Genomic DNA, 12,005 nt, shown 5'->3' on the forward strand with positions numbered 1-12,005 from the left:
AATTGGAGGAAAATGCGAGACGGTAACGGTATTAGTTTTTCAAAATATAATTCAATTTTAATTAAGATAACTAAAAAATTGTTGAAACATGGTTTTAATGTGTGTATTTAATTATTATTGCTGTGTAATTTTATCATGTTTTTTTAACGTGAATACCGCACTAAAGTCCCAACTAACCGGAGCCAGTGATACTATGGCATCCCCAATGGGTGTGTTGTAAAATTAAAGGTTACGCGGAGTGGAAGGAGATGGGGTAGAAGAAGACGCGGAAGTACCTGTCTGTTCAGATCTGGTCACCAAACACTGCTAAAACCGTTTCGATTACGAATGATGGTTTTCAATAGGACGATACTGAGACTATAGACTATCTATACTCTGTAACGTGCCGCGATTGAACGGGATATTATTTTAGATAAATTAAAAATGAAATAAAAACATTTTAATCCAATAAAATTTACTTGCGCAAGCCAGAATTCGAAACCGCGACCTCCGGATTCCTAGTCAAGGACCTTACCTCTCAACCACGGAGGCTGTCGTGTACCTAATATAATTTCTCCGTTATCATGTTCCGACTTTTAATCGCATTCTAATAGGTCAATAAAATTGTATTTCATTGTGTGAATATTAATTATTGTTTACTGAAGTTTCATCATAATTATTCTATAAATATTTAGTTTCGTGTATGTACAACACCGTATAGCACACAGAATGCCCGCATTGTACCAAAATAAGTCCTTTAGAATTTGAACTGAATTATTGTTTGACAAATAGTGCAGGCAACACAATAAAATGATCTGGCTTGTTTACAGAGACAGACATACATACAGAAGTATATATTGTATGTACATGAAAATATGCATACGAATTTTGAACCTTTTGACAAGGTATTTGCTCAGTTGACGAGCTATTTGCTCTGGTGACAAGCTGCTTGCACTGTTCTTCAAAAACTGTCCGCAGTGGAAACTAAAATGATACTTATGTTTAAAACAAGGTGATATCTTTCCGAGAGAAAGATTGGGGCTAGAACATCAGCTATTCTAAATTACGTTAGTGGTAATCCATCTATACATTGGTCATCGCTAATAATCTAATCACTATTGTTTTATATGCACCAACTTGTCGTTAGGATGTTGAAACGAGGAATTTAAATCAATTCGATTTTGCGCGAATACCGGATTTACTATCTTATAGAAAAACTGACTGACGTGTACCCGGCGTGGCTGGGGGTTATCCTTAGTCTTCTTCTTCTTCTTCCTAGCACTATCCCAACTCATTGCCTAGGTAGGCTGTTGGGGTCGGCTCTTCTCGTTCTCAGGTTATAGCTTCTTCGGTTCTGAGTGTCGCTTTCATCTAGGCCGTTTCTTTGTAGGATTTTGGAGCATTGGGTCATCCAGGAGTTCTTTGGTCTACCTCTGGATGACTGTCTTTGAAGCTCTATAGACATTGCCTGCTTCACAGTGTGGTCTGGTGGTCTCCGTCTTATGTGCCCATACCATCTTAACTGTCGTTCCTCTAGCTTACTGTTTATGTCAGTGACACCCAGGCTACCACGAATGCGTGAGCTTTTAATTTTATCTTTTAATGATACTCCTGCCGTCCATCTAAGCATTCGCATTTCTGCTGATTCGAGTTGCCTAGAGTAGGAGTTGTACATAGTCCAGCATTCAGCAGGGGGTTATCCTTAGTAGATAGACATATACCGTGGTGGACTTTTTTGAGAGCCTTTTTAAGATATACAATTCCGTAGTACATTATTTTGATGTATCTCATAAGGATTAGTCAGCGTTAGCAACGAAAGCGTCCGAAAAAATATTTTTCCGACTTGATTACAAAACATCGACTTTTCTCTACTTTATATAAATATAATATGCGGGTATTATATATATAAATTTCCCGGAAGAAATTATATGATGATAGTGAAAACCCTATCAAAATCCGCTGCGTAATTTAGAAGAACTAAGAGCACAGACAGACGCGGATAGCGACTTTGTTTTAGTATAATAGAGATTTAGAGAAGATAATTTTTTTTTTTATGTGACACCTCACAAGAGTGTCCTTGCCTGTGCAGTGTACAGACAGGGGAACTATGTCACCACCCGGTTGGGCGGCGTTGTGAGGCGGAATAAGGTAGGGGCTGTAGGAAGGGATTTGTTAATGCGGGCCTTGAAGAGGCTCCCATTATAGGAGGGAGGAAAAACAAATGCCGGTAGCTCGTTCCACATACGAGCCGACTTACACAAAAACGAGTCGTAAAAACGACCCGTTCTCATGAAGCCAACGTCAACCGTGAACGTGATTTATATTAACTAATAATAGTATGTTCTAGTGCAGAACGGTGAAAAAATTTGGTATATTCATATTGTAGGATTGATAAATATTGCAAATTAGCTAAATAGCGAGACCACTGAAAATTCACGAAATCTGACTTTACTTGTCAAGATTAACCCTAGGAAATTTAAACAAAAGAAATTTTTCGAACATTTCAAACATAGAATTAAAATAATTTCTGGTAAAAAATATTATATTATAGGTAGGTACTTTATCGCTCGTCTGAAATCTTCAAATAATCAGTTCCAACTGTGAAAATGACACTTAAATTTTAAAAAATTGAAAATATTTTTATTGTCAATATATCAAACTTGAGTTCATTGAACCAGAGTTATAATCACAGACAGACCAACAACCGAATTTTTTATTATTACACTGTAATATTGTCTATTAATAACAATATATTCATACTATAAACATCATTAATCATGTAACATGTACTTATAAATAAAAAATAAAAATATATGGACATATATATCGAAAACGACCGTTGAAAAATCCTCCCCACCCTTCAAAATGTGTTCAAAATCGCCCCCACCTCAGCAAGGACAGATCCTTCGAAACAATCAATGCTAAAAAATATCCCGCTTTCATCTGCTGAATATTAACATTACTATTTCATTCGAGTGAATTTTAAACAATTCAATTATGTACTATCTAATTCTGATGGAAGGAATTACCAACTAATGAATTAACCAACTGAATTCTGAAGATTCCGTGTACCTAGAATAAACAAATGACGGAACCTAAAATGCAGAGGCACCGCTGATAGCTCCGTTGTAACATCTCCCTCTCACAAACATCGCAATAAAAAGAGATGCCGCAACGTAGCTCTCAGCGGCGGGACCATATAACTGATTGGGTTCCTGAAACCCAGATTAGAGGGTCCCAATTCATTCGATTGCTCTCTATTAGAGGGCTCAACGAGTATCATAACTGATATAATCAAATATCAGTGTTTGATATATCTCGTGCGTAGGACATTAACACAATACGAACTCTGGAACATGACGTAAATAATGTTCTACACAAGTTGTATGCTCTAATAGTGAGATTCGCTTTGTTCGGGTTTGTTCCGCTTCGTATTAGACTTGTAGTTAGACTATTAATCGTTCGCGTGAGAGACCGGGGCGATTCAGTTTGTTAAAATTCTTGTAGAGAGGCGTTAGTTCTACACAAGTTAGGCACGAATGGTACAACCGCACCGCGCAATGGTTTTTTTTTTAATAAATAAAGAAACACGGAAAGAACACTTAAAAAACAAAGCTGCTATATGAAATACGAGTGCTTTGGATAAATTAACGAGGTATTTTCTTATTGTATCAGTTTTAGCGCTAAGCTGATAAACCTTCAATTAATCTTTTATTTTCCTTTCCCTATTACACTTGAAAATATTATATTACCCTGTTATCAGAATAATATGGAATAAAAGTAACTACATAATTTTATTCGGACTATAAATATGTGTTGGTCGGAAAATTTGTCAAAAATATCGTATTTACAGGTTGTATAAAAATCGTGATAATAATTTTAAAAAAATTGTTTATTTATTAATTAATTAACGCCATTTTTCGGGGCTTTTACATGCGAATATAAAAAAATTTTCCTTATTTATTGTACATATGAATTGCTTCATTAACAACATTTTATATTTGTTTAAAGATAAATTGAAGATGTCCACTGACTTGGTATAATTGTTTCCCTCAATTAGTATTCTGGGCAAAGAGGAATATATATGGTAGTTAGTCCCAGAATTTCTGCACTGAAATAAATCCTGACTTCTAGTATTACGTTGTGGAATCCGGAAGCTTATCGATTCTAGCAATACTGGACTATCAACTAATCATTTAGAATTTCATATAGAAATACCAAGTCAGTGAAAATTCTTCTGTCTGACAATTTAAGCATATTCATATAAGTGTTGTAGTTCAACATAATTGCTGGAATACCCATTTTAAAATTTATAAAACGCAAGAATTTGTTTTGTATTCTTTCAACAGCTTGTACATGTATATTATAAATGTGGGTTCCAGACAGGAGAATTGTACTCAAGTTGACTTCTTACATAGGCAAAATATAACAAATGAATACAATTTATATTGTTAAAGTTTCTGGTTGGCCTAGTTATAAATCCCAACATTTTTAAGCCCTTATTAGAGATTTCTGTTATGTGGTTAACAAATGAAAGATTTGACTGAAAAGTGATGCCCAAATAATAAATAATAATTTTATTTCTATTGTTTTATATCTTGTTAATATCCTGTATTTATCTATGTAAAAAAAATATTTTTTTCAAAAATATTAAATAAAAAAAATAAATAAATAAAAGTTTTTGATTTGTGTTAATGTCTCAAGAGCATTTTTATCAATGTTGTAAACAAAAATGAATGGATTTTTTATTCTAGAAATCTAACTACTTGACATTTGGAGATATTTAAGTAAAGTCTATTTTCATTACACCAAATTAATAATTTGTTGATATTGTCTTGAAGAATGTTGCAATGGTAAATATTTTGAATAGTTCTATAAATTTTGAGGTCATCAGCAAAAAGTTATCATCATCGATTATTATTAATATTATCATCATTAAAAAAATTGTAGGATCATTTATAAACAAGATAAATAAGATTGGGCCAAGGTGTGAACCCTGTGGAACTCCACTTGTTGCATTAATTTTTTCCGACAGGGAGGATTTTATTCTAACAATTTGTTGTCTTCCAGTAAGATAGAATAATAATAATTCCATTTATTGAAATATAATTCTTATATTTTCATGCAAAAAAAGATTAACATTATTAGAAGTTATCATAAGTAATTATTTATCAACGATTAGGTTATATGAAAAGAAATAAAATAATATAAAACGAAAATGTCGTTTTAAGTTTTTACATAAATTCATTTTTGAAATACTACCATACACATTAACATTAAAATTATAAACATATAATAGATGTATATACGCTAAATATTGCACAAATAAATAAAACAAGTTACAGAATTTTTTTTTATGAAATTCCCTAGTATATAAATATTTTAACACTGATTTTTATACAATAATATTTTATATAGATTTATAGATTTTGATTTAGATAATAATTTATTTAGATTTATAGATTTTGATTTAGATAATATTTTATATAGAAATATTGATTTTTTTATACAATAATATAACAACCAAATTAGTCTAAATAAAGTGAATTTTATATTTATTCTTAATATTATTTTTTTCTGCTTGTATTTCTTTAGGGAGTTAGGGAGTTTGAACATTGAATGGCTGAGTATGTGAAATGGTGTTGTGCCGTTGTTGTATTGAGTTTAGGGATAATTATTTGTCACGTGGTTCTCGGTCTGGTGATCAATGACTCTATTGTTAGTTTATCTTTGTGGATTTGAAGTTATGATTATTTTGATAGATTCTGTTTAATTTTAGAACTTTAAGGACGGGTTGTTTCGGAGAATTTGAACAATTCATCAAATTTCAACGTTCGTTTTCGGGTTCTGTGAAAGTTGTATTCAAGTTCTGTTATTATATCATTGTAGGCTAGTTGCTTGACAAAACTGAAATAAAAAACAGAACTTGAAAATGAACGTTGAAATTTGATGAATTGTTCAAATTCTCCGAAACAACCCGTCCTTAATTCTTGGAACAATTCACGAGTCGAGTAATCTGACGGTTTTTTGGAATTATTTTCTTTGGACTACTTCCTGCGGGGCTAAGTTAGTTTTATATGCTCCTCCCCAGCCTATTATTCCGTATTGGAGAATTGATTGGGCTAGCGCATAGTAGACCTTCTGTATCATTGGTTTTTGAAGGATAAATCTCAATTTAAGATTTACATGTTGTCGCTAACAATTATAAAAATATGTTAGCAAATGTCGTATTAATTTACAGGTTGTCATTGATTATGGCGGGATTAATTTAGTTATTAATCCTACATCATCGTGCGTGCTAATAATTTACAAACATAAATTATACACACACGGATCAGAGACTAAATTTTATAACGATGAAGCAAACTATATATTTGAATGTACATATTAAGTTATTTAAAATTCCGTGGACAATTAAGATTAGGTATAAAACACGTAGGTTTGCATTAACAAACCAATCGTTGAAACAAACGTTGAAATGTTTGTCAGACAAACAGTATAAGAGAGGTCTAACAGTGCGTCGAAAGCTTTCTCTGTGGAAATTGTCATATTGTTTGAAATACAAAATAAATTTTAATTCTAAACGTTTAATTCTAAACGTTTAATTCGAACCACGCCTTGCGACGAGCTGTCTATATCCCCTGCTGAATAACGATCATAATTAAAGCCATTATAATAATATACAGTTGTAATTGAGCCGCGTAGGTACTCGACGATCCTAATATGAAATAGACTGGGTAACTTTGCTAATTGCATATATGTGCCACATTTGTTAGCATGAATTGCGTAACCAAGTTCACCGTTCAATTCACGAAGTAACTGCCTAACTTATAGATATAGATAATTCTAATACTATTTGTAGGGACCTGAAATATTCGCGTTTTTTTTCGGCAAAATTCCAATTTAGTGGATTTTTTTTTGGGAAAAGTGATATTATTAGTATTTTGTTTTTTTATTTACATTTTGTTTTTTATTTACATACACATTCATGTGCCATAGAACATGGAATTACTGTAATATTCTGAAAGGTTTGCACTGCCTATTTGCACAGGTTACCATGTACGAAGCATTACAATTTCCAGGGCTGAACAGTAAGATACTTGGCTCTTGGTACAGAAGTCAAAATATATGGACCGCTACACACCCTTATATCGGCATATACTCCTAAAACGGCTCGGCTTGAGTATTTGGTTCTCTTCATCGTGCCATGTCTTCTCATCGAGCGTGTAGAATTTATATATGTATACATATTGTTAGTATTTTATAATTTACAAATCTAATGATATCGATAATCTATAGTAGGTACATTTTCCTAAGAATTGATCAGCAGCATTTTTTTTACAACATAATGGAAAATGGTAGTAAACATGTTGTTGTTGTCGAAGAAAGTAAACACCTTTCAATGACGCTCTAATCTGTCGTGTTGAGTTGTGCGAGCAAATTTCACTGCAAATTCCTGAATGAATGGGCGTCGCTCCTCACGAGACGGCGCCGGTGGATCACGTGACGGCCACACCGACTCATCAGCTGGAGGAGACACGCGACGCGACGCCGACGCTCCACTACTAAAACCGATAAATATAAATCGCTATGTTCGCGTATATCTTACTGTCGAGAGATTTACAGCTTCTAAATCGGGAAATAAAATTGAAACTAATGCTAAATTGTTTTGTATAAAATACACATATAAACATAGAATTTATGTTGTACTAGCGACGTGGCTCGGCGTTGTCAATGATTTGGGGTAAAGTTTTGAATTATTTGATAAGCATCGAGTTTTCTCTACTTTCTATAAATATAACATGCATGTATTTTATATATAAACCTTCCGGAATAATTTGTCTAAATGATAGTGAAAACCCTACCAAATTCCTTGCGTATTTTATAAGAACTGAGCACACAAACAGACAGACGCGGATAGTGACTTTATTTTATACTATTTAGAGATTTTTTCAATAGCTTGTACGAATGTTGTAATGTGGGTTCCAGGCGGGAGAATAATAATTATTATTGTACTGAGTTTACTTAACGAAAGCGAACTTTTGAAAACTTAATGGAGGGAATTCATAGTAAGTGTTCGTTATTTCCTTTTAGTCGCGTTTGTAAATGTTGTTTCCTTACAAAAATTACTACAGTAGAAGTGAGTCGTTCGCGAACGAGTCGGCTCAGTGAACCGGATCTTTTTGCGGATCCGTAAGATCCGGTTCCCAAATTAGCCGCTCACTCGTTCGCGGATCAGTAGTGACTCACTCGTTCGTGTGAGTCGGTTCACTCGTTCGCCAACGATGAGTCGGTTCACTCGTTCGCGAATGGTGAGCCGGTTCACTTGTTCGCGAACGATGAGCCGGTTCACTCGTTTGAGGACGGTGAGCCGGTTCACTCGATTTTTGTGAGGAAATTTTTGAAATGGAATTCCGTAGCTACTTTACCCTCCCACGGATTTTAAATATAAATATTTTGCGGGGAGTATGTATTGTAAATTTTTTTGTGGAGAATTAAGTTTCACAGAAATTCTGTAACAACCCCCCCCCCCCCCCATGGATTTCGAATAATGAAAGGAGGAATCACGCTCACGCAGAATATTTGTGGGGAATATGTGGGCAGAATTACTGCAACTGAAAAACGGCGACATTAGGCCAAGATCCGCTGGCAACACTGCCGGTGACCCGCTCAATTGAACCGGCTCACTGAAGCGGATCTTTCAAGTGAACGGGAACTAGTGAACCGGCTCCCTAAACTGAGCCGCTTCGCCCATCTCTATACTACAGCAATAGTAAAGAATATGTAGAAATAGAAGAAAAAACTGACAAGACAGGAGGGCGCTGCGATCGTTTGAATGACAACACCAAGATGGTTGAAAGGAAAAATAATGTATTTTTTTAAAAGTACTACGTTTCAAGTAAAAAGTTTTTACATCAAAATCAAACGATGTTTGGAAAATAGTGGTAATTACTGTAAGAGGATGTTCTAAATCACATTCAGTCGTCAATGATGACATTCTAAGAAAATTTAATATTTGAACTGAGAAAAGGTTGATAAAATGAGTTATGCATAAATAAACTACTCATGAGTTATGCATCGTCTGACAGATTCGCAAGTCAAACATAACCTCACGCTTGAATTTAATATAATTTGTTCTAAATTTGGCGTTTCGGTATTGCCATAGTCATGAAAAATTTTATTCCATTTTATCAAATTTCCAGACTTAGTTGGCGGACTATACAGCATAATACTATCACGTGATTAAGAAAAGTTAACTGATATGTAATAGGGTGTCAGAATTTTTCGTGACATTGCAGGGATTAGGGATCAGTTTACAAGTCATATAGGGTGGCGAGGGTGAACAATGAACATCAACCCCAAAAATTCATCAAACTAATGCACTCATTAGGTGATATATTACAAAACGGTTCAGAAAACGAAACATGTCATTAGGAAATGATTACAAAGGGAAAACCACACTGTATAATTCAGGGCCGGCCGTGAGCCAAACGGCGCCTTGCGTGAGTGAAATTGTGGCGTCCCTTGTCAAAACCAGTAGACGCCTAGGTAGGTGATCACTGTAATCGATGATATATGGATAATTTAATTTTTGTTCAGTGCCATTTTTTATGAAAAATAATCCCAAGGGCGATGTTTTAGGTGTTAGATATTATCAGGGTCTTGGCAATTCCGCGCCCAGAACGAAATGCTCCAATTGCGCCCGCATAGGGCCGGCCCTGGTGTTATATTATCTAGGTAGGTACTTAGGATGTTAACTTTGAGGAAAAATAACGAAATTTTATATACTTATTTAGTACTTACCTACTTGCTAACACGCGACTTTACCATATTTATTTACCGTCTGGCAAATACATGTAATAAATAAGGTTTATAAGGTTTCGGTTTGGGTACCCCTTTATAACACTAGGTATCTGCCTACAAGATTCTAACCTAGCGTAATCGATTTAATTAAGTATTAGAAAATCTATTGATTGTATTCAATGTTTCGATGACGAGTCAATCAATTTTGTATTTTTATAAGAACGGAAGATTCTCAGAGGAAATATATATATATATATATATATATATATATATATATATATATATTTAAATATAATATAATTTATATAATGTATATATATATACATATATTCCGATATTCCTTCAAGGGAAGACAGATGGTGTAATCAAAACCACCTCTACTCAGGCCAGGACACTGAATAAAACCGACTTCTTATTTATATATATTATGACGTAAGATCACCCATACTAATTTAATAACATATGTGCAAAAATTAATTTTGTCATATTAATAAAAACCAAATCAGTGTTGAAATATGATTTACTATTATATTTTCTGTACTTACAATAGATCATTGATATAACTGTTGGCTATTTATGGTATTTGTCGGTAAATATATTCGTACAAAAACGGTTCCTGACTGGAATAATGCAGGTAGGTGTCCATTCTTATACAAGCACTTTGTTTTCATCACAACGAACTAAAATACTGATATGATTACGATAAGAATCAGAAAGCAATATTATTTACTCAAAACGTTATTGTAATTTGACTTTGAATGAGATTTATGAATTAACATTATTCACCAAAAATTAAACAAATCATTATTATTGTTAATGCAATTTGGTAAATAAAATAATAATTATCACAAGAGTCAACTTTTTCAAGGTCATCCAGGTTACTGTATTCCTGTCCTTTTTCCATGTCCCTACCACCAATTTTAGTTTGTAAAAACTTCTTCAAAACTTATTCCAGAGGGTCAGTATTATATTTAGAATATAATGTAAATATTGACATGTTGTGGGTGAAGTTTGTTTACACTTACATGGCGTCCAGGTACTGCAGGGTATAACTCAGAATCTCTCCAGGAATCTCGCTCTCCGTCACGGACAGGCATCCGATAACCTTGACCGGCAGTTGGTCACCAGAGCCGCTAACATCAGCAAACTTTTCAAAGAACTTTCTATATTCCACGAGGTAATCTTCCTTCTCAACGGAATCACACTTTTTTAACTCCTCCTTTGAGTCCTGCATACTTGCCATGGTTACTCGTATTTAATTAGACGTTTATACTTGGGTAATATTTATTTCAATCACTTCAATACTAAAAACACATTTGTTATGACTACTTGATTCAAAAATATTTTTTAAATTACACGAGCACTTCGTTATCTAAGACGGAATCAGCAATATTAATTTATAATACTGATTTACACCGGTTACACTTATTTAATTTGTTTTATCAAGAAGCGAGTTCAAAGAGGTTATATTACAAAAGTGTTTCTGAAACAAAAAAGAATAATGGAAATTCTTTTAATCTGTAAAAGCATTTGAACAATTTCGTTGTAACATAAATATTATCGTTGATGTTAAAAGGGGGATAGTGTAATTCGGAATGATTTGAAAACACTTTGTTTATAAAGCGATTACGTTAAATTAAACCATCAAAACTTTCAATTATAAACCCATTTGAATTATCAAAAAACCTGGTTGATGAAAATGATTTAGAAACAACTCCGCCACTTAGTTTTTTTTTATTATCCTGGATGTATTCAATCACTGACAGCAAACTGCATTTGAATTTTTTATAAAACTTGCCCCAGCATGAAACGTTAGATGAATTATATAAATTGGATGAGAAAACTGTATTATTGCACAGGCTTAATAATTAATGTCAATTTACCAAATAAAACTTAGATTAAATCAAATTATTGTCAACAAACTGACAAACATCGAGCACCACTCCTATAGGGATAACTGTGAAGTGAGACATGAACGACATGAAGAGGATACAATAATCGTAAACATTTTAGGCAACCTAAAACTTTATTTTGGTAATTTGACAACCAGAATGCCAACGGAGCGGGTGAAGCGATGAAAGATTTTTTTATATTTATTACTGCATTGCGTCGACTACGGAGCTTACAAAGTTAATACTTTTATATTTTGCTTATACATTTTCCATTTTGAAAATTTAAATAAACCATGTGAAGTCTTATATTGCATCGAATTCAATGTTTTG

At 33.5% G+C, this 12,005-nt stretch overlaps 1 protein-coding gene across 3 annotated transcripts in view; it reads right to left on the minus strand.

Moving 5' to 3' along the window:
- LOC149421624 (uncharacterized) overlaps positions 1-11,770 on the minus strand; it is a 304,814-nt gene extending 293,044 nt beyond the window's left edge. The window contains exons 1-2 of one of the 3 annotated variants that reach the window (XM_089634946.1): positions 11,667-11,770; positions 10,809-11,266 (exon numbers count right to left, since the gene is read on the minus strand). In XM_089634946.1, coding sequence (XP_089491072.1) covers positions 10,809-11,026 — 218 coding nt within the window. In that variant the 5' untranslated portion in view covers positions 11,027-11,266; positions 11,667-11,770. Of the gene's footprint in view, positions 1-10,808; positions 11,267-11,469 lie in introns of all 3 variants that reach the window. The other 2 variants (XM_089634947.1, XM_089634948.1) reach the window with 2 other exon arrangements.
- Positions 11,771-12,005: the final 235 nt, after the last annotated feature.

This window comes from Hesperophylax consimilis, chromosome 8 (genome assembly GCF_061612785.1).
Source record: "Hesperophylax consimilis isolate HC1 chromosome 8, BYU_Hcon_1.0, whole genome shotgun sequence".
Classification (NCBI taxonomy): domain Eukaryota; kingdom Metazoa; phylum Arthropoda; class Insecta; order Trichoptera; family Limnephilidae; genus Hesperophylax; species Hesperophylax consimilis.